This window comes from Homalodisca vitripennis, chromosome 7 (assembly GCF_021130785.1).
Source record: "Homalodisca vitripennis isolate AUS2020 chromosome 7, UT_GWSS_2.1, whole genome shotgun sequence".
NCBI lineage: Eukaryota > Metazoa > Arthropoda > Insecta > Hemiptera > Cicadellidae > Homalodisca > Homalodisca vitripennis.
In genome coordinates this window covers 59,867,096-59,891,289 of record NC_060213.1, presented here as the reverse complement: position 1 = coordinate 59,891,289, position 24,194 = coordinate 59,867,096, and the positions used below count along the sequence as shown (strand labels likewise).

Sequence of the window (24,194 nt, the reverse complement as noted above, 5' to 3'; positions counted from 1 at the left end):
CTTTTGAGGTGTCTTGGTAGGAGATTGTAAAATTTGTGCATAAGATGGCTTCTTGGTAGTCATGGTGAGTCGATGAGGTTGTAAGACGAAGTCTGTCACATTGCGGGTTCCATATGAATGAATTTCGCCCAGTCTATTGTAATCAGTGTTAAATACATGTAGAATGGTTTGTTGAATGTAAAGAGCCACCACTGTACTGAATTCCAAGGTCTTTGAAAGCACTTCTGCACGAGTCAAGATGATTTAGACCTGCCAATATTCTTACCGCTTTCTTTTGAAGTTTTAGAACTTTAGTCATATTTCCTATACTTGACCCTCCCCATATTATCAAACCATACCTCACAACAGACTCAAATAGGGCAAAATAAGCGACCCTGGCCGTTGACAGATCTGCAACAGACCTTATTTCTTTTTACAACATACAGGGCAGTACTCAGTTTCCTGCACACCATGTCCACATGAGGGGTCCAGGACAGATGTTGGTCAATGATCACTCCCAGGTATTTGGTCTCGTCCTCTACTTCCACCATTGCAACCCCTCGGTTAAGTTTGCAGCTCTTGTAAACAGGATTTGTTTAGTTTTGCTGTCATTTTAGTGCAAGATCGTTTCTCTTGACAATATTGTTTTGCCATATTGAAAGCAATGAAGGCCTGACAATCTAAATCATTAGGCCTTTTTCAGCAAGTATAAGAGCTGTGTCATCAGCGTACATTGTGGTGTGGGCTTGCTCCTTTAGGTAATCTGGGAGGTCATTTGTTACCAATACATACAATACTGGACCCAGTACTGAGCCTTGAGGGACCCCTCTTGTTATATTGAGGGGTTTTGACCTAGCATGGTAAAACTGTGTTATTAACTGTATATTTCAGCTCTACTAGTTGAGTCCTGTTCTTCAAATAACTATTGAACCAGTTTATTGCATTACCTTGGATTCCTAAAGTCATTAGCTTAGTAAGAAGTAAATTATGTCCCAGTGTGTCGAAAGCTTTACGTTAGATCCAAGAAAATAGCAGATACTATTTTTCCAGTTTCAATTTGGTCAATTACATTCTCAAAGAAGTCAGTGATAGCTGTGGTTGTAGATTTAGAGGATAAAAATCCGTGCTGGTGTTTACTGAGCAAATTATTGTCCATGAGGTGGGTTATTAATCTTGTTAAAACGATTTTTTTCAAATATCTTGGAGATGGTTGATACTAGAATATTGGTCTAAAGTGGCCAGCTTCTGTGCTTTGTGGTTGTTTTCTTAATAGGGATTATTTTGGCAATCTTGAGGTCAGCTGGAAAATACCCTGAGCTAAGGACTTGTTTCATAATATCAGTCAGAGGCAGTGTAATTTCATCAACACAGTGCTTAAGTAAGATAGATGAGACATCATCTATGCCTCTGATGGCTTTGATTTCATTGCCATGATGGTTTTCTTAACTTCTGCCTGTGTAGTGCTATGAATAACAAATTCAGGTGCATTGGTGGTGCATTGAGGCTTTCCTTGAGATATCTGAAGTTTGACCTGCTTCTTTTAGTGTTATCTCAGCTATAGTTGTAAAAATAAGTATTTAGGTGCTCAGCTATTTCGAATGGATTGTTTAATTTGTTGCCATTGACTGTCAATTCAAGTGGAGTGTCCTGTTTTCTTCTTATGGCGTTTCATTATTAATTGTGTCCCAGACTGCTTTTGACCTGTTTTCTGAGTTGCTTATGCGGTCTACTAATTTGCTTGCCTTTTTTAGATATTTCAGTCTCATATCATAGGCTTTTTCTTTTCTGCTGTTTGGGTTTTAGCAGCTACGCAACCTGTGGTTTCTTCTCTATTTAAGGCTTCTAAAAACTCGGTCTTCAGTCTTTGAGCTTCTGGATCATTAAAGTGACAAAGCTCTTTGCATTACGCTTTGCTTGGTTTTTTTTATAAGGACATGTTAGGTTCATTGCATAGTAAGTATTTGGCTAAAAATTTTTAAAAGCAGTGTCCACAGCTGGTGCATTAAGCACTAATCCCCAGTTAAGTCCCTTTAAGTAGTCACTCAGGCTGTCAAGGTTATTTTTATTAAGATGTCTTCTAATTGAATAAGTTGTGGGAACAGGTGATTTCTTCAGATTCGTTGAACACAGCTGTGCGTTGTGATCCGAAAGCCCTGTGGTCAAGACATCTACTGTGACTTCTGGTAAAGGGATGTTGGAGCAGACACAGTCAATTGATGTTTGATGTAGTGCTGGTTACTCTGGTAGGTGGCAGTGATAATCTCCTAAACACCATATTGTGCAAGAGCGTCATTAAGTTTCAAACAGGGACTGTCTTGAACTAGGTTGTCCACGTTTATGTCGCCAATTATAATGCTTTGTTGAAAGGGGATTGTGTTCAAGATCTCTGTTAAGTGATCGATTGCCTCATCCAAGTTCCCAGATGGTGGTCTATAAACACCCAACACATAGATGCTCTTTTGACCTTCTTTGATTTTGATAAGTTGGGGTCTCACATATCATCTCTAGTGCTGGAATTTGTATCAATCCTGTCCACTTTATTTCCCAGATTTAAGTGTTTATATATGGGCTACACCTCCTTTTTGATGATGCATCCTAGAGAAACTTCCTACCAGTTCATAGTTAGGAATTTTGGTATTTTCAAGAGCCTCATGTTTTAGTCCGTGCTCCGTTAGCACAACAATACTAGGGAGGAATTCGTCTAACAAGTGGTTTAGTCTGTTCACTTTATTTGACATGGAGTTGATGTCTGATGTAATATAGTCAGTTTACTTGTGTCATTAAATTTCTCCCCTGTGTTTCTGTGCACAGAGACTATTTTGTTTTTAGTTTTACTTTTATCTTTTGGCAGAGGTCTAAAAAACTTTGATTTGCACCATTACCATGTATAATGTTAATGGCTCTTGTAGCTCATTTTCTGTTGCGTAGGATAGAGAGTTGTGGTTCAGTTTTTTGGTAAAGGGAGTTTGGCTGACCTCTCCCTAAGTCTTGGTCGGGAATTTGTCCATTTTGTAATAAAATGTTGTAGTTCAGTTTTTTGCTAAAGGAGTTTGGCTGACTCTCCCTATGTCTTGGGTTGGGTATTTGTCCATCTTGAGTTAAAATATCATGGTTCAGTTTTTTGTTAAAGGGAGTTTGGCTGACTCTCCCTATGTCTTGGTCGTGTATTTGTCCATTTTGTAAATAAAATGTTGTAGTTTCAGTTTTTTGCTAAAGGGAGTTTGGCTGACTCTCCCTATGTCTTGGTTAGGTATTTGTCCATCTTGAGGTAAAATATCGTGGTTCAGTTTTTGTTAAAGGGAGTTTGGCTGACTCTCCCTATATCATTTCCATAATAACTGTTGGAAAAAGAAGCCTTACTTAAGTTTTTTAAGTAGTCTTTTATGTTATTATTAAAGAAGTCGATGAAAGTTTCCTTTTCCCTTTTGTTTCATCTTTGTCCAATTTGTAGGCTGTGCAAGGGGGCTGGAGCTGAGATGTACCGAAGGAGTTGAATGCACTTTTTAGTGTTGGTTCAATAAAATATTTCTCTGCCTTGGGTGTGCAATGCTGGTCCAATTCCTGTAGTGTTTGCTTATTACGTTTGTGGTATGCAGAGTTTAAAAAGATTCTTGATTTCTGCCTTTTTTGTCCTTCTCTATGGGTTTAAGATTTTGTTTCTGCATTTATGGTTTTTGGATGGTAGGTTTTTTATTTTACGGAGTTCCATTACTTCTTCACCCGATTTCCTCAATTTCGTATATGTCCGCGTTATTGCTTTTGTGGTTATCTTCTAAGAAGTTTCCCCCTTTTCTTGTCCCTGAGCACTGGGTAGATCCATCAAAGTAGCGGTGTATCATGGGCTCAACTATAATAATCTTCTCGGAGACAGAGGTCTGAGAGTTAATTCGGTCTTCAATTTCCTTCAATAACACACTGTTGATGTCCTCATTGTCAGCTAAAAGTGGAGATAAGGTTTTAGGTTGGTTATCAGGTTTTTGTAGAGTTTCATCAAACTTCTCACCAGGTATTTCCTTTTAAAAGTCCTTGGCTTGTACATGAAACATCTTCATCTGGAGGAAAGCAACATGAGTGGTAAGGTGGAAGGTACACCATTAAGTATGTTAATGTGGTTTTCATTATTGCTAGCTTCATTCTTGTTTGGCTTGGTGTGTAAGGATAGAGTGAGCTCAAGAAATTGAATTCTTGCCTCCAGTTCAGTATTACAAGTTTCCAGGTTATCTTTTACAAGCTGAAATTGGTTGATATTAGACTCCTTTTCTTCCCTTAAACGATTTTACTGTATCTCTTAGGGTGTCTATTTCTTTCTTTAATTTTTCAGTAATGTCTGTTTGCATTTTTATCATTATTTCATTGGTTTTTGTTGCCTTATGATAATCCTCTTCAGTTTTTCTTAAAAGAGGAATGGTCAACTTACTTTTGTTAATGGCATCTTGAAGGTCTTTTATCTTCCTTTCAATGCATGTTTTGGTCTTTTTCTGATTGTTCCTCAACATCTTTAGCATTTGTTCTTTATCATTAATTTTTCCTAAGAAGATTAGGCTTTTTCTATACTATGGTCATTTTTTTCACTACAAAGTAGCTGAGTAAGGGTTTCTACTTGGTCTTTCTGCAGCTTTTAGTTTATCTTCTAAACCTGAATTCTTATGGCTAAGGTCAAAAATCTGTTGTTTCAATTTTATTATCTCAAAAAGCAATAAATTTCCTGCTTCTGCAGCAAGAGTAAGGGATGTTTCCAGATCCTGGGTTTCATTTGAGGTTAGGTTTAGAATTTTTTCCTCGAGTTCTTGTTCACTGCATTCATAAATTACTTTAGAATGTTTGGAGGATGAACCAGATTTTTGGTCTGTTAGCAATGCCCTATTTGCTTCGTCTAGTGCCTTTTGGAGGTCAGTTTTAAAATTTGAATGTTTGGAATTTCATTTTTAAGAAAGTCATAAAATGGATAAATTTCTTTTTCACTACAGACAGCTGTTTGATGAGTGCCATAGAAAACTATGTGAAATCTCAATCGAGTTTTTAGTTTTTCTATTTTGTCTATAAAGGCAGGCCAGGCTGATGACCTCTTAATTTGACAAAGACTGTATCTTTTAGTGCATACATAGTTTCTTGTCAGAAATGCGAAGGCAGATAACAATAGACAATACAAAGTGCAAAGAAAGATCAAATTGTCACAGTTTTTTTCTACGCCTGTATACAATACTGCCTTAGAGAATGTGCTACTGTTTAATACTTGCACAGCTGTATCAGTATTGCATATGTGAAAATGCAGGGGCAATGACTACGTTGTGTTGTTTCACTGAGTGACGACTACGGACGAACAGCTCAGCTACAGAGGTGTCATGCCAATGACCTTACTGGCCGAAGTGTCAGCTATTTCTACAGTATGGCAGTGGCATACGTGTGTATGATTACTTGCAAAGTGCTTTTATTATTTTATCTTTAATGTTGTCATACTTCATTTATTAAGTTGCAAGTAACTCAAAAATGAAGTGTTTTTTTTTAAGAGTAAAATATGTTTAATATGGCAGTTTGGAAATGCCAGCTTAGTGAGTGACAGTGCTTAATTTTTTTAATTTGAGTTCTTTAAAGATTGAGTGAGTATATTATAAAGTCTTATTGCTATTGAAACTCACGGTCCTCCATGTTAACTTGAGGTGAGCATTTTGTTATTTCTAATAATCTTTTTTCCTAGCTAAAAACTCACTTTTCACTTAACTCACTAGCTCCTGATATTTTAACTTGGCAGCCATGTTGGGAGTTTTAATCTGACCATAATATAACATTAAAATAAATAATAAGATACATACAGGATAAAATAACATGAAGGTTAAAACTAAAGAAGAGGGCTACATTAAAACATAGTTGTTAAAACCAACGCTTTCATAACTTAATTTGTAAGAGAGATTAAATAGGTGGTAGATAACAAGTACTAAAATAAATAAAGCAACACAATACACAACAAGAATGCTTAAAACAAACAAGTCTGACACATCTACATTTAAAAATTTGTGTATACTGTGTATATGTTTATGTTGTTTTGTATGCAGTTGTACCATACTGGCTGCTGGCGTTAGACCACAGTAGGTTGTACTAGTATGTAATACTGTACTTATTCATATGTAGCCTATATATGTTTCAGGTCATGGTTTTGGGTTTGCTACATCCCCTCTCATAATTACAGCAAACTTAGCAGGTAACATCCATGAGAGCTTTGTTACAGAGCCTTCTCCTCAGCCAAAATTTGAAAATGAGTTTGTGTGGGTTATGGATAAAACCAAAATGAAAAGGTAATTAATAATATTAAAATTTGTATGTTGTCATTGAAGTTTCTGGACAGAAACTTGTTTGTTTTATTACTATAGGTGTTTAACTGATTCTGTTTGTTATTTGAATTTTCAACTATTTGTAATAAATTTCAGAATTGAATGGTACTGTCTGTTTCCTTTGCACTATATTGAACTTACCTTAACATTTGAGCAATACTTTCAATGGTATCATTTACGTCAGACACTAACATTGTTCTATCCTATAGATTTAGGTGATTGATCTTCTGTTTATCTGTGCTCATTCTGATTACAGCATTTGGTCAGACAAGGTTCCAATAAAAGTGGAATGTTTGTCAGTGAACAATTTCAATCGTAATCGGATCGGATATATAATAATCAACGTGAAAGATGCCCAGATAGTCCAGGATGAATCTAAGGTAAGAACTCAAATTTATTAACAAGGTTCTGACCTACATTATTACATTGTTGTTTTGATGTAAGTTGTTATTTTCAATTTTCAGTTGTAAAAACTTTACTAGTAATATTCTCCTGCACATAAGATTGAAATCGATCATGGGTGAAATGAATTAGATATACTTGATCTGCATTAACAACTGGAGTTGATGTGTGCTGGTCTCTAGTGGTAATATCTTGAACTACTACAGATGGTCAGTTATGAGGAGAATATTCTTCTGCCTTTAATTGTTATTTAAAATTTATATAGTCATCAGTGAGACTATAAACATGGCAGGATACAGTATTTCAACAGTGAGTGTGACATATAATTAATGTTATAGTGTACTAATCTAATAGTTTATGTAATATGCTTGCTTGGCTGAAGGAAGTGTTTCCATCTCCCTGGAAAACCCGCCAGGCTGGTGCTTATTAGCAAGGGAAAAGGTGATCCAGAGCTGCCGTCGTACTACAGACCTCTCTGCATTGCTGGACACGGCTGGAAAACTTTTTGAAAAATTAATCCGTTCCCGCCTGATTTCTGCCGTGGTAGCTGTCGGGGACCTATGCCCTCGTCAGTACGGTTTCAGAAAGGGACGATCAACAATCGACGCGATTACGGAAGTACATAAAGCAGTTGAAAGAGCCGAGAGCCACAACCATTTCTCCCGCCGAGTAGTGCTTCTTGTTACGCTTGATGTCAAGAATGCCTTCAAACTCGGCGAGATGGGTCGATATGTTGGATGCACTTCGTGACACCTTCCGAATTCCAACGTATCTGTTGCGGCTCATCGAGGACTACCTCCGTTCTAGGCGTCTGATATATGACACTCGAGACGGAGCGCTGGACGGTGGGAAGTCACCTCTGGTGCCGCGCAGGGTTCAATACTCGGCCCGGATCTCTGGAATATCGCTTATGACAGCCTCCTGAGATCCGAGATGCCAGAGGAAAACCGTCTTGGTTGGGTACGCCCGATGACGTTGCGGCTCTCATCGCCGCACGCAACGTTGAGCTGGCCCAGCTAAAGTTGAACCAGGTCATGCGAGTGGTCAACGCCTGGATGTCCGATCACGGTCTTTTCGCTTGCTCTGAGCAAGACGGAGATCGTGATTCTCACAAAGAAAAGAATTGACACCGTCGTCCCGCTGCGAGTGGGAAGGGAAGTGGTCCAGTCAACGCGTGCCGCCAAGTACCTCGGAGTCATGGTGGACAATAAGTTTAGCTGGAGAGACCAGATCTTCCGTTCGGCGGACAAGGCTGCTAAGGTGGTCTCTTATCTTAGTAAGCTGATGGCCAATGTTGGGGGTCCTCGGTCCAGCAAAAGACGGTTATTGATGTTCCGCAGTCCAGTCCGTACTCCTTTATGGGGCAGAGGTGTGGGCAGACGCTCTTACCAAGGAATGTTATAGGTTGCGACTCGCCCGGGTTCAGCGTCAAGCTGCGCTCCGGGTGTGTTTCCGCCTATCGGACAGTATCCGAGCCTGCCGTCCTGGTGGTTGCCGGAGTCATCCCTGTCAAGCTCTTGGCAGGGGAGAGGAAGGCAATTTATCAGAGACAAGGCGAGATCGGCAAGGACGCAGCAAGATCCGAAGAGCGTGCCCGAACCTTCCAGCAGTGGCAACACAGCTGGGAGCACGAAACCCGAGGACGATGGACTGCGCGACTCATCGAGCAGGTTCAACCATGGGTCGAAAGGCGGCATGGCGAGGTGGATTACTACCTCACGCAGTTTCCTGACAGGTCACGGCTATTTCAAGTCGTACCTGAACCGGATGGGCAAGACGATTCACCGGATTGCATCTACTGCCCGGGCGTTCCCGACGACGCGGAACACACCTTCTTCCGCTGTCCGCGTTGGGAAAGGCCCCGCCTGGAGGCCACAAGAAAAACTCGGGGTTTTTTCGGTGGATACGGTCTGCGAAACGATAATGGAGGATGAGGGAACTGGGATTGTTTGTCACAGTTCGTCCGGGGCATCCTCCTGGAAAAGAGACCCGATCTGGACCGCGAAGTGGCCCAGATCCCTTGACCGAGCGGCTGGATAAGGAGCGAGCCCCACGGCTTAAGCCAAATTTAGGCCTAGCCTGAAGTAATGTGATAAACAATCCCAGGTTAGAATCCTAAAGAGTAGAGGAGGTTTTTTAGTGGGTAAACCCGTTTTTAGAATGGGAGTCCCACACTACAGGCTGGCCACCTGTGTGCGTAATTGCATTTTTCCTGCCTCTCCCTCAAAAAAAAAAAAAAAAAAAAAAAAAAAAAAAAAAAAAAAAAAGTTTATGTAATAATGCCTGGTATTGAGACTTATCTAGTACATTTTAAAAATTAAATTAATCAACTTATTATTATTTGGTTGTTATTTAACTTTAATTTATTACTTGTTTATTGCTGTGAGTCAGCTATCAGTTTTGTAAAACTTGGATGTACATCTGTTGGAAATAAAAAAATGATGTAACAATTCGTGGTTATTTTTTCAATATAACTCTATGAAAATACAGTAAAAGTGAGGTTTCCAATGAATGAGGTAACAGTGGTCCAGCAATACTGTGCATCAAACAACCTTGCGCCACTGTATAACTTGTATGTCTCCTCTCTGGTCTCATAAGTGAACAAGTTAGATACTTTTATATATATATATATTTTTTTTTTTCTAATATATATATAAATATATATATTTTTCACATTTATTATACATGCACTATATTTTACATGTTGAAATAATGTAGGTGTGTATGAACAATAAAAGTAGCGTGTATTAATATAATTGAAGAATGCACCTTGTATCGTCGGCTTGACTCATTACAGCAAACCAATATGTCCAGTAGTTCTATGAGCACTTAGAATTTGTTGTGACCAGGAGAAAGTTGATCAAAATACATAGGAAGTAAACAGAAATAAATGGTACACCCAACTGGCATTATGTATATAATAGTAAATTAAACAGCCATTGGTAATATAATAGAATTTAAATAACTTTTAGAGGGTTACGTGGTTATTGAGAAGTTTGAAAAAGCAAGGTCCATGAGTTAAAAACATTCTACAGATTAATTAATTTGAAAACATAAATGAAGTAATTTGTTAACACTTTTGTTGGCTAAATTACTGAAGTGGAATACTACAGAAATTTGTACAGATAACAAAGTTATCTGTGGTGAGAATTTTACTGAACTTTTCTAACACCAAAGTTATTTTATATTCTATCTTGTTCACTATCGGCAAGTTATTTACTCAATTCTCTTCTTATAGTTTTATAAATAAGGACATTCAAACACATTTTAATTGTGTTGTATTTTCAATTCATTGTAGCTGACTGTGTAAAAATCTCCAGCATATGTTACGAGCATGTGCCACATAATGTTACAAGCATAATTCAGTGGCATTAATTTTGTATACAAAAACAAAACATAAATGTAAATTGTATATTATGGCACATTTAAGAGCATGCTTCACAAAATCTATATATATAAAAATGAAACTGTTCGTGTCCTTTATGGAATCGTGAACTATCTGGACGGATTCATGATGAATTTTTTTTTGTATTTGTTCGTCTTGATCTGTAGAAGGTTTATAGGATACTTTTTATCCCTTTCCCGATTCAGGATTCCGCCCCACTGGTTACAGAAATACCCATAAGAAATGCATTGCAGCAAACATATGTTATTAAGTGAAAGAGTCTTTTCAAATTTTTAATCAGCTGTTCTTTGTAAACATATATAATGCGACAAAAAAATATATTTGTTATATAATTTTTTGCAATCACTGTTAAACATAGTTTACTAAGATAATACAATTAAGAGTAAAAATTCACCTTTAACTGCAAATTTTTTAATATAAACCATGCTCATGCAATCAGAAGAGTTAATGCAGATATCATAACTTACTATCCAGATAATACAAATATAAAGAATTTGACGTAAAAATTCACCTTAGTTGTTTTTTTTGACAGAAGTATGGTTCTAAACCATGCATATTCTTGATCGAGAAGAGCTCAATCGTGGCAGAGATATCATAATTACTATCTTATTATAGTAAAAAAATATAAAGAATGTTATAAAATCAATATAAGGACTTGGTTTTTTTTGCGTGCGACAGAAGTATCAGGAATGTGGTACATACCTTCATAATACGCCCAAGAAGGCTCACGATGGAACGACTATCAATTATCTCAGCAATGTTTAGAATGTGATAGAAAAAGAATAAGTGAATATAGTGTACTGTTTTCAACGGGAAATTGCGTGCGAAGCCGCGGGCAACTTTTGCAAAAAATTATTGAAATGCGCAGCGAAAGCGCGCCGGGTCCGCTAGTGTTATATAAAAATTAGTTATATTGATCAGAGTAAAATTAATGATTGAAGTGTAAATTTACAGCCATGACTAGACACGTACATATGAGTCTTTGTTTGACTTACTCAATTTAGACAATTGATGTTACTGACATAAGAATATCGCCTTGTAAACGTTATGTTGGGGTACATGTTTTATGTAATAAAAATACTTCTTAGAAATGATAATTATTTTTTTACTATGGTAGTCAAATTTGGTTATTGATATTAAAAACCACTATGTGGCTTCAATAGTCATTTTGACAATAATTTTAAGGAAATTATTCAGAATATTTTTTTAAATTTTGCTCAAATTATGATTTGTTATCGCTATTGTGCCTTTTAATTCATTTGTTTTATGTTTGTATCTGAATGATGTATAAAAAGTCTAAAGTCCGCAGCTTTTTATTTTTAAACATTACATCCAGTAATAAAAAATTTCATTGAGTTGGAAATGTCTTGACTATAAAGAGATGTACAGTTACAAATAATGTAATGTTTACGTCTTTATCAATGAACTAAAAGGTGCACAGATAGGGCTGCTTCTATTTGCTTCTCACAAATACTAATGGGCAACTGCAAACTCAGTACAGTAGCACTGCAAGTAAAATTCTAGTGTATACATGTATTAAAATTATCTTTTGTTGAGATACCTTAAACAGTGATTTTATTGTGCTTTAAACATACAGATTTTATCTTCAATAGATTCAATTTTTTTCAGATTTCAGAGAAACAAATTCGTCTTCTTGGCCTGTCTAAAGGTGTGTCGCTGTTGAAACCTGAACTGAGTCTCTCGTTCTACATCACAGATGTGCCGATCCAGAGTCCTCCCCTCATTGTAAGCTCTAAGTAGAATGTTTTGTATGTTATTAATTTATTACGGCTATCCAGAAAGTGATATAAACAAAAAAAAAAGTACAAGAAAAAAATTGTATCATATACGAGGGCTATTCGGAAAGTAGATTACGTTTTGGAATTAAAAATTAACAAAGTATAGGAAAAAATTTTTATTATATACATTTGAAAGCCACACTTAAATACTACTTTTCAACATAGTCGCCATTCAAATGTAGGCACTTATCATGTCGATGGATGAGCTTGACAATGCCTTCCTCATAAAATTCTGCCGCCTGTGTCTTCAACCAGTTTGTCACTTCTTGCTGCAGCTCTGCGTCGTCGTCAAAGCGCTGCGTTCCACTTCTTCATTGTTGGGAACAAGTGGTAGTCACTTGGTGCAAGATCCGGGCTGTATGGTGGATGAGGAAACAACTCCCACTGGAATGATTCGAGAACTTCACATGCGCGATTTGCCGTGTGAGGTCGAGCGTTATCGTGAATCAACAGAATTTTCGAGCTCAACTTTCCGCTACGCTTTGGATCGCTCTTCTGAGGTTGTTTAACGTTTGGCAATACCTTTCTGAGTTGATTGTAGTGCCTCGTTCCAGGAAATCAACAATAGTTACACCTTTCTTGTCCCAAAAAACGGTCGCCAATAACCTTTCTTGCCGACATCGTTTGCAAAAATTTTCTTGGTTTGTGAGGGGAACTTGTGTGTCCCCACTCCATTGACTGCAATTTGGTCTCGCAGTTAACATGTTTCACCCATGTTTCATCGCCAGTTACGGTGCGATCGAGTAGTGATTCACCCTCTTTGTCGTAAGCATCCAAAATTGTTAACGCTACAGCCATGCGCTGGTTTTTGTGAACGTCGGTCAGGATTTTCGGTACCCATCTTGCACAAAACTTGTGGAAGCCAAGCTTGTCAGTGACGATTTCGTATAACATAGTTCGTGAAATTTGAGGGAAACTAAGCGAGAGTTCCGTTATGGTTAACCGTCGATTTTCTCGGACCTTTGCGTCAACTTTCTCAACAAGTTCGTCAGTCACTATGCTGGGTCTTCCACTTCACTCTTCGTCATGAACATTTGTTCGGCCATTTTTAAACTTAATGACCCATTGTTGCACTCCACCTTCAGTGATAATGTTGTTCCCATAAACTTCACACAACTGCCGATAGATTTCCATAGGCTTACAGTTTTTGGCAGTCAAAAACCTAATTACTGCGCGCACCTCACAGTTGGCGGTATTTTCAATTGCGGCAGACATTTCAAACAGGCACTGTGACTAGATGCATTACAACACGAACTTCCCGCTAGCACGGCTGGATAGCCACTGAGCGGTGGGACGTCCTGACACCAAGATAGTCAGGACCCGCTAGTCCCGCCCCTAGCGGCCACAGCGCAAAACGTAATCAACTTCCCGAATAGCCCTCGTATATTTGAAAGTGACACAAAAATACTATTTTTCAACATAGTCACCATACAAATTTAGGCACTTATTACAGCTCTGAACTAGTTTTTAAATTCCAGCGTTATAAAATTCTGCCACCTGAGACTTCGAACAGGCAGTCATACTCTCCCACAGTTTCACGTCATCTTCAAAGCGATACATTGCAAACAAGGTACATTGCTGGAAACAGGTGATAGTTGCCGGGTGCAAGGTGGATGTGGAAACACCTTCCGCTTAAAAGCATTCAGGAATTCTCGAGTCTGATTTTCCATGTGTGGTCAGTACCCATCTTGCACAATATTGATGGTAACCTTACTTCTGCGTAATGATTTTGTGTAACAAACTCCTTGTAATTTGAGGGAAAAAAATTGGTATTGTGAATTGGCGGTCTTCTTTAATCGTCTCTTAGAGACAATTTAATCTGTGACAATGGTTGGCCGTCCACTTCGTTTGTCATCATGCACATTATTTCGGCCATTTTAAAATCTAATGCACCAATCCAAACACTCCACCTTCAGTAATCACATCATTCTCATAAACTTTACAGAGTTGGTGATAAATCTCAATTGGCTTATTATGTTTAGCCAACAAAAACCGTATTACCGATCACATTTCACAACTCATGGGATTTTGAATTGCATAAGAAATTTTAAACTGCTATTTTAAACAACAAGAAGTGACAGTAACATTTCACTAGCACAGCTTGATAGCCATTGAACAAAGAAGATTCTGACATTAAAATGTCTGTGATAGTCCCTAGTGGCTACAGAGTGAAACGAAATCTACTTTCTGGATAACCCTCGTATTTTTTGTTCAAATCTACCAAAACCAAATTATAAAACTCTTGAGTATTGTCAGTGAAGTCACTTATTTAATATTTTATTCTGAATGAATATTTCTTTACATTTTGAAAGTTATGAGTATCATCAACACTCGTTATTTTATTTTATAAAGTTGCCACAATCACACTGATAAGAAATCAAGCTATTATTGAAATAAAGAAATACAATTTTTATTAACTTTCCTGTTATGTTTGTTAGATTACATTACAATGCAAAGTATTGTTCATAACTGGTCCAAAAGTGCCTTCCTGTGCTAGATCAAACTTTTGGAGTGATAAAACTTAGCAGTGCATTGAAAAAGACCACTTTAAATTATTGGTACATGACATATTTCGTAATTATTGAAATATATATAAAATTTAAACCACATAAATAATCAAATGGTTCATTTATTACCAAGTACAGTAGAACCCCTCATATCCGGCCTCGGTTTTACCGCACCTCGGTTTATCCGGCCACTTCCCGGAAGCCAATATCGAAATTTATTTACCACGGCTTGCAGACGCGCAGTTGCACGCACTAGTCTCCCACGACTCTTGCGTTATTTTGGTGTATCTATTTGTTTACATTTTCCTGTGTTGACCTCAGTTGAGCTAATAGGTTTAACCTGTAAACAGTTCGTTGATTATTTCCAGTGCGGTTAGTACAGTACAGTACAATTGTTTTGTTTCGTCAAGTGTTGTGTAGTGTAGGTTGGTTTATCCGGCCGAATCGTTACCCGGCCAGTTGCTCGGTCCCGTGGTGGCCGGATATGAGGGGTTCTACTGTAAAACATTTTAAACAATTGTGTTACCATCCCCACCTCAGATTACAATGAAACTTACCCTGTTATACAGACAAACATAAGAAACTATATCAAATTTCAACATTCTATCTCCGTTCATTTCCATTTTATATGTTTTCAAAGTTAAAATTTTTAACAATCAGATACTTAATTGCATACATTGTGAAAAATTACTAACCATCAAATAACCATAAATTACTGATAAAACTATACATACATTTTCTATAAAGAATTAGGGGTTTAGAAAAAAACTTCAATCTTATATGTAAACATTACTAAGGAAGAAATATTTTGTGTTCGTCTTTGTAGTTTACTGTATTCAAAGTATAGTTTTAAATTAAATTAAATAAAAAGGGCATGTAATTAGTTATTACTAAATGCTTTTTTTAATATTGCTCACAAAATGGGCTATTGAATGCAGAGCAAAAATGTATGGGGCTGGGATACTTTTTTGGGTATCTTATAATACTTACTCTTACTCCTGTGGCCATTCGAAACCCAGATGGTTTTTGACCTCGCCAACAATGTCTCTCCAACTTCCTCTATCTTGAGCCACTTCCAGTGTAGCGCCAATCGTTCTTAAATCCTTCTCCACCTGATCTCTCCATCGCATCCTAGGTCTGCCCAATGGCCTCACTCCCTCTGGTTCCCCTCGCCACACCTTCTTTATCATTTTATCTTCTCCCCTACGGGCAACATGGCCCATCCATCTCATTCTTTTACTCCTGATCAGTGCAATCACATCGGGATCTTGGTATATATTTCTCTTAATTCTCTGTTCTTCCTGATCCGCCATATGTCTCCTTCTTGAACTGGTCCAAAAATTCTTCTTAGTATTTTGTTTTCAAAGGTTATTAACTTTTTTGGGATTTCTTTGTGAGTGCCCATACTTCTGACCCGTATCAAAACTGGCAAGATCATGGTTTTGTAAATTCTTAATTTAACTTTCCTCATTAATAGTTTGCTTTTGAGAAGTTTTGCAAGGCTCCAGTATGTTCTATCTGCTGCTGCTAATCTACATTGGACTTCAACTTCTTCTCTATTGTCATGTGTTATCGTCACTCCTAAATACTTAAATTCCTTTGTAGCCTTGAAATCATGGTTGAGTACTTCTAGCTTTTCTCCTTCCTGTTCCATTCTTCTGCTTATTTTTATGTAGTGCGTCTTGTCTTCGTTTACTTGTAATCCTACTTTTGCCGCCTCAACTAAAAAGGCTTCTACTAGTCTGTTGAAGTCCCTCTTTCTCTCAGCTAGAATGGCTACATCATCTGCAAATGCCAGGATAAATGTATATATCTTATAAATATCTTATAATAAATGTATTTTTTTCTAAATGCTTCCTAGTTGATTTTTCAAGATAATTAATTATGTTATATAGGAACTGATATATTCTTAATTTATATTGTAACTAAGATTGTCAGTACTAGTTCTTTTATTCAATTAACACTAAACTGTATCATGCTATTTAATTTACTAACAGAATCATCTGTTATCCCAGACCACAAAAAATCTTTTCTCCATTTCCGTTATATTTTTACTTGAATCTCAAGATGTACTTCAATTTAGGATATAACGCCTGTATGTACAAATTAAAATTTGGTATTACAGTGCTTTGAAAATTTAAATGTTTACCATTTGGTAAAATTTTTTGTGTATGTATATACAAATGGAAAATAAACAAATGTTTTCAACATAAACACCACATCAGTTATTTATTTATTTATTTTCAAAAGAAATACTATTAAATATCAATATTAGTGATAGAACAAATTTTAAATCAGTGAAACTAAAAATTTGTATCAGTTCACCAACACTTTCCTTAGTCCAAAAGTTATATCTTTGATGTATCCGTAGTGTTTGTCACCTAAGTACTCTCATCGTTAGTTTCACGGTCAGCATCAGAAGCAAATAATTCGGATCTTGATCCGAACTGTCCACGTCTTTGTCACTTTCTTCCTTTTCGTTGTTATAAAGGAAATGCAAAACACAATAATTTAAGTCTGTGTCATTCACCCTTAGATCCTGTGAATGAGTTATGTTAAAACAAAATAGATAAGGAACTGAAAAACAAAAACTATGTAGAATAATATTACATTGATACACCAACAGAACTTCAAACGTAATACATATCATCCAGTATTGGAGGCCAAGACTCACCAAACTTACCATCTGGTGCAGTTGACCATGACCAAAAAAGTAAATTACTGCTGTATGCTGAATTAAAGCTCAAGGCAAACTGAAGGATAGAAATAACTTTGGCCAGGAGCTACATGACAGCTAATGAGGGGAGGAAGCAGTCAAACATTCAGGTATGCCAATTTTGTAGAGCCAAAATTTCTCGGTCTCAGAGAAGTGTTATTTACAATAGAGTCCCGGTAATCCGAGGTGAATGGGACCAGAATGTACCTCGAATTGTGAAGAACTCGAATTATACGGAACACTTTGAGAAAAATTGGGTTATAATTAGAACTGAAGGCAAACAAAGAAATATATGCTTTTATTACAAATACCAGCATTAAGAATTACTTTACAGAGGTCCAAAGATACAATGTTTACTTAAAAAAAAAAACTGTCTAGAGTTTTTTGTTTCACCACACATGCAGCGTTTGCGGGCAGCCATGTCTCTCCACCGCCGAAAGCAATAACGTGTCTGTGCCGCGTAGCCGTTGCTGTGAGTCATTGCCTGGTCTGTCTCCTGCACACTTTCTTCTTCCTCACTCCCGTTCAGCTGTCATGTCTGTGACCATCTCAACTATTGTGTCGTCTGTTGTCTCTAACTGTTCGTCCCTATTCATCCACTCTCCAATATCAGTTTGATTTGTCCCATTGCAACCAGGAAGTCTGTTTATTAAATTTATTAACGGTTAGATCGTCATCTTCATCATCATTTTCAATTTTACACACTTTGATTTTCTTCCATGATTTCTGGATTGTTTCTGGTTTAATTTCGCTCCAAGCTTCAGCGATCCAATAAATCACATCCTTGATTGTGACTTTTTTCAGGAAATCTTTTATGGTTGCCTCTCCTTCAATTGTTTGAAACATTGATTGCAACAATCGGCGTCTGTACTTTTTTTCAAAGTTTCAAGTACGCCTTGGTCCATAGGCTGAATGAGGCTGGTCACGTTCGGTGGCAAAAACATTGTGTGTATGCCATCGCATTGCAGTTCCCCTTCATCTGGGGGATCCTGCGTTATCAAAGTGTTAAGATGGCTTTAGAGGGTAGGTTGCTTTTCTTCAAAAACTTTTTTGTTTTCAGGAACAAATTCACTAAAAAACCAGTTTTTAAAACATTAGTTTGTCCCATCCATGCATTTTTTTGGTTTGTATAAGATGCTGGGAAGCGTTGAAAATAGACATGTTTTTAAACGCACGAGGCTTAGCAGACTTGCCAATGACAGTTAGTTTTAATTTATGTCTTCCCGACGCGTTTGAAGCGGCTAGCACAGTCAGTTCTCTCTTTGCTTTTTTTGTGACCCGGAGCAGCTTTTTCCTCCCGTGAAGCTAGAGTTTTTGATGGCAAAGTTTTAAAATTCAAACCAGTTTCATCACAGTTGTAAATCTGATCAGGTGTTAATTTTTCACTTTTAATAAGATTTTTTAACTTCTCACAGAACTGAACAACTGCCTCGGAATCCGCCGAAAGTTTCTCCCCACAAATTTCTAACTGCCTCACGCCATAACGTTTTTTCCAACGGTCAAGCCATCCTACACTTGCCGTAAAATCTTCCTCACCTACATTGATTTCATTGCGAAAAATACAAATGCCTTTTCCTGTAAAATAGGTCCAGAAATAGGACAACCTTTGTTTCTTTGTTGACAAAACCATAAAAATAGGGCCTCGCTAGTTTTTTCATACTCTGCTTTCTTCATAGACTTCCGCTCATTAGTACACTTTTCCAAGCACTTTTCTGATGCAAAACTTTTCAATTTTATCGCGATTCCTTCGCCAGTCACCAACTGTCACTTCACCAACTCCGTACTCGGCAGCTAATTTTTTTAACGTTTCACCTTTATCAAGTCTTTTAAGAGCTCCTAGTTTTGTTTTTTATCGGTACAAACTTTCTTTTACTTTTTGAACTCATAGTTCACTGTACAATGAACACATAAACACTTCAGAAAATACTTTTTTACTAAAACTTAATATTTAAACAAGTACTGTACGTTGTAAATAACAGACGGGTAAGCGCACTGCGATCGTAATCTAGAACAACCGTACCTCAGTCGAACGTGATGAGCAACGGACTGATTTATTTTTTAGACAATACGGGGCACGATGTTCTGTGGCCTTGACAATAGGGTGGGGGTGGGGCAGTGCAAATGAAGTGGCACTGATGAGTCAGGCTGCCGGCTTCTCCAAGTAGCCTAGCACTCAGTTTACAGACATGCGCTCGAGTGTGTTGTACAAATATGTCAATATCACATTTTATTTTTTTACATGTGTTGGCTCGGATTTAACGGAACCTCGGACTATCGAGACTCGAACTATCGGGACTCTACTGTAAATACTCTATTTTAACGTGGCTTGTTCAAAAATTATATTTTAGTTTAAAAACGATAAAAAAACACAATAAAGTCTGGAATCTTGATTATATTTAACATTTACAATTTTAACAAGCCAAGTAGTTAATTAAAAAAAAAATTGAATACTGTATAAACATTTTCTGTTAAATATACATCGTAAAAACTTGTAGATCCTTGAGTCGATGTGTTAGAGGATCAATGGTGTGAGCATATGAGGTGTAGGTCGGGCAAATGTTTTCTCGCTTAGGCCAATAAAACAATGTTGATGCTCCTGTAGGATGTAAAAACTGATGGTCACATCGTCCTCTTCGTTATTTGCTTCAGTTATGATAGTATGCATTGAAACGCTTCTTACATTTTTCAATTTTCTTAATGTTTATTAGGAAAAACCTCAACCTTTTGTGTATATCATTGTTTAAATTTTCAAAAAATATAAATGATACAAAAATTAAAAAAAAGTGTTTGGATACATATTTATTATATATTTAAAATGAGACATCTATAATTTTTCAACTGAAATTAAGGACGTTAAAGTGTTTGAAGTTTTAAATTGACAATAGACAATAATAGACAAGATGCTTTATTAACAATATCATCAAGACATGTTACAGAGTCAAACAGTTTTTACAAGTGAATTCTATTATTAAATGAGAGGTCTAATTAAGATTCATTATTCCATGAGAAGAACTCATCGAGTATGTAGTATGCGTGGTCTTGCTGCCAACACAGTAGGGTTCTCTTTATGGATCCTGGGTTGTCTTTCAGATGATCTGGTAGCTTGTTGAGGAGTTTCATTCCAGCATATGATGGTTTTTTTTCTCCAACAATCCTGTTCTATGGACTGGTATAGTGTAATCCCCTGCTTGTCTAGTGTAGATCTCTTTGTTTTGTTCTAATAGCGTAAAAATTAAGTTTGTTTCATTACAGTTAGACCTTAATTGGTTCTATATGATTATTTGTATACAATTTTTCATATTTTTGTGTAAATGTACATTTTAATTATAGATGCAAACTGATATGTTACTGTGTTTGTGTTCCAGCCTAACTTCATACCACCAGTTGAGGGAGGACGGGCACAGATGTCCAGCAGTCCTCTCAAGCTCACGCTGGGCTCCGGCAGGGAACACTTCAAGCTCACTATCAGAGCTGTTGCTTTTACCAACTTAAAAGAGGTAAGTTTTATCATAACTTTTGTGTAAGTTCAATTTTAAAACTTATATTATTGAATCTACAAGATGTCTCAACACCTTTCCAAGTGTATAGAATAGGATGTTATATGATCAGTACTGATGTCAATGTTTCCTTGGTAGATCTTTCTTTATTAGCCAATAAGATTGTTGTTTGCATCAGAGTTTATGTCTCAACACCTTTCCAAGTGTATAGAATAGGATGTTATATGATCAGTACTGATGTCAATGTTTCCTTGGTAGATCTTTCTTTATTAGCCAATAAGATTGTTGTTGTTTGCATCAGAGTTTATGTCTCAACACCTTTCCAAGTGTATAGAATAGGATGTTATATGGTCAGTACTGATGTCAATGTTTCCTTGGTAGATCTTTCTTTATTAGCCAATAAGATTGTTGTTTGCATCAGAGTTTATGTCTCAACACCTTTCCAAGTGTATAGAATAGGATGTTATATGGTCAGTACTGATGTCAATGTTTCCTTGGTAGATCTTTCTTTATTAGCCAATAAGATTGTTGTTTGCATCAGAGTTTATGTCTCAACACCTTTCCAAGTGTATAGAATAGGATGTTATATGGTCAGTACTGATGTCAATGTTTCCTTGGTAGATCTTTCTTTATTAGCCAATAAGATTGTTGTTTGCATCAGAGTTTATGTCTCAACACCTTTCCAAGTGTATAGAATAGGATGTTATATGATCAGTACTGATGTCAATGTTTCCTTGGTAGATCTTTCTTTATTAGCCAATAAGATTGTTGTTGTTTGCATCAGAGTTTATGTCTCAACACCTTTCCAAGTGTATAGAATAGGATGTTATATGGTCAGTACTGATGTCAATGTTTCTTTTTTTAGACACTGTTTAAATGATTTTTATAGTATACTATAGTAGATGATAGATTTATTTTAATTACTGCTTTTGTTAAATTTGCTATTGTCTCTAAGAAATATGCTCTCAGTTTTGCATTACCTTCCTATATAAGTTTGAACAATGCCTCTGTAAAACTTTTAAACTCTGCATTATGGTACGGAATAAGGTCATTTCGTAATGGTGGATATACCAATGGTTTTTGCTCTCTAAATTTTGTTTATAGCAGCTAAACAAAAATATGTTTGCTCCAAGCTTCAATCTCAGGATTCAACTCGCCTTGCCCACAAGATAATATTTTAACTTTGGAGATTCCTCAGGTTTTATGCTTACCAAACTTTTCATTATTATTTTTTTTTAACTTGATCTTTTTACACCTTTTGCACAAACAGGAGGGGAATTTACAAGTAATGTATGGAGGAAGGAGTAATTTGTTCAAATATTGTATTACATTACAAGTGAAATGCACTCTGATTAAATGTCCCATTAAATGTAATTTAGAAATTCTGATATTTCCTGAGTATGATGCAAACTTTTACCTTTTTAGTCCATTATTTTTATATTTCAGAAAATTTTGATTCACAAATAGAATTTCTTCAATTTAAAAAATACTCTACTTGGATTTTGTCGCTTTTAAGTTTTTATAGAAACAAGTTTAATTTTTTTAAGCTCCTCCTAGTATTCATAAAATTATAGCTGTTTTTAACCCGAATTTTATCTAAAAAATGTGAGTTAATAGCAAAGTTTATTTTATAGTGAAATGATATTAATTATTACGTTAATTTGTTAATTAAAGGCCTGTCTATTAGTTGTTACAATGAATTTAGTTGCAGAGAATTCTATTTTTCTGTCCTGCAGATGTTGCCGTCACAGTCTGATGTGGAGCCAGAGTTACTGACCTACAACTACAGCCTGTTCGGGGTTGAGATAGTTTCCGATGTCTCGACCAATCATAGTGTCTGCCTGGAAATGACCACCAGCCTGGCCTGCCTTAAGACCTATTTTGTTCGCCAACCAATGGTAGCCGTCTCATTGCACATGGGCTCTCTTCTGGTGGGACAAACCAGCATTAACATGGAAGTGAGTTTCTTAGGAATCCTTGGGCTATACAGGGTGTTCACAAAGGGTGTCACAAACTTCTGTATCTGAGAGTACTAATCATTTCAAACGAAAATGTGCTGTTTAACCAATAGTCACCTTTTTGGATTTTTTAAATAAAAAAGTTATTATCTGAAGAACTAGTAATGCTACAGATATCAAATATTTGCACATAGGTTGTGATAAACAAGAGAAATCTTAGGTTAAAACCGCTTAATTCAATCTGATAACTAAGTTAATTTATTTTAACTTATTGGTTACATAAATTAATTTATTTTCATAACTTAAAACGCCTTGTACTGATTATGCTCATAACAGGTGTTCAAAGAATGAACGCACACTGAAATATCCCAGATTGTTCCTTGATTTCTTGGCAACAACTAAAAATCCTTTCCCTTAGCTGGTAAACATTCTCAAATGGAACACTATACACTTTACTTTTTAAATGTCCCCAGAAATAATAATCTGGTGGATTTAGACTGGAGCAATGAGCAGGCAAATCCATTTTTCTTCAAAAAGCTTTTCTAATTTGGTTTGTACATTTACCTCAACATGTGAAGGCATCCCACTGTGTATAAACCACATCTGTGTTTTCTCATTTAGTGGAATTTCTTCCAACTAATTAGTTTAATTTAATCCAACAAAACATATCCAATAAGTCTATCTGCAAAGATTTCCGCCCAAACATTGATTGAAAATTGGTTGTGGTGTCGACTTTCAATTGCAGCCTGAGGGTTTTCATTCGCACAAACATGGTTATTATAGAAATTATTGATCCCATTCCTTGTAAATGAAGCTTCATCGGTGAACAAAACATTGGAAGGGAAACCTGGATTTCTGGGTAATCTATTCTCGAACCAAATGCACTGTTCAGTTCTCTGGAAGTAGAGCCTGTATCCAAGGTAAATGGTAGAGGTAATTGGGAATGTATACAATAGTCTAATATAATAGTAATCAATAGCCTAACAATAGTGTGAGAACTTACTCCTACTTGCATCTCTATTCTTCTGCATGATGACGTGGGATTTTCTTCAATCAAGTTGGGAACGTTTTTCTTAAACAGTGGTGTAGCAACCTTCTTAGGTCTACCACAGTGAATTGAGCCTGGTTTCAAACTTCCACTTTTACTTAAACGAGCATCAATCTTTCAAAATATTTTGAAGCTGGTTTGTGGACGATTAGGGTTTATTTCTTGATAAAATCGTTTAGCTTCCTTACCTTTCCCCATAGCTCTCCTGTACATAAATGCATGTTTGCAAGTTCACTATTTGAATATTGAACTGAAACATTACATGTTTCAACTATATTTTCCATTGTTGCACAAAGCTGATTGTCAAAACCTATGTCCTAGTTTCTGCAAGCATACCTTTAAAAAATTGGTCATGGTTAATTAGGTGTTGATGGATTGTGTTGTGAAAAGTACCATGGGAATTGTAATAGAAATTGTAAAATAGTTGGTATCTTGTAATCTTTTATAACAATACTGGTTTTTCACGTGGTTGTTTGACTTTAAAGATTTTTAACAGGCATCATTTTGTTAATATTAAAAAAAACCACACAATTATTTTTTAAGCCTTTCTCTTTTA

At 36.5% G+C, this 24,194-nt stretch overlaps 1 protein-coding gene across 1 annotated transcript in view; it reads left to right on the top strand.

The window, feature by feature from the left end:
* LOC124365889 overlaps nucleotides 1–24,194 on the top strand; it is a 60,398-nt gene that overhangs the window by 6,033 nt on the left and 30,171 nt on the right. The window contains exons 2-6 of the mRNA XM_046821997.1: nucleotides 6,122–6,269; nucleotides 6,562–6,685; nucleotides 11,743–11,859; nucleotides 20,501–20,632; nucleotides 22,369–22,590. Of these exons, the coding sequence (XP_046677953.1) occupies nucleotides 6,122–6,269; nucleotides 6,562–6,685; nucleotides 11,743–11,859; nucleotides 20,501–20,632; nucleotides 22,369–22,590 (743 nt within the window). The remainder of the gene's footprint in view (nucleotides 1–6,121; nucleotides 6,270–6,561; nucleotides 6,686–11,742; nucleotides 11,860–20,500; nucleotides 20,633–22,368; nucleotides 22,591–24,194) is intronic.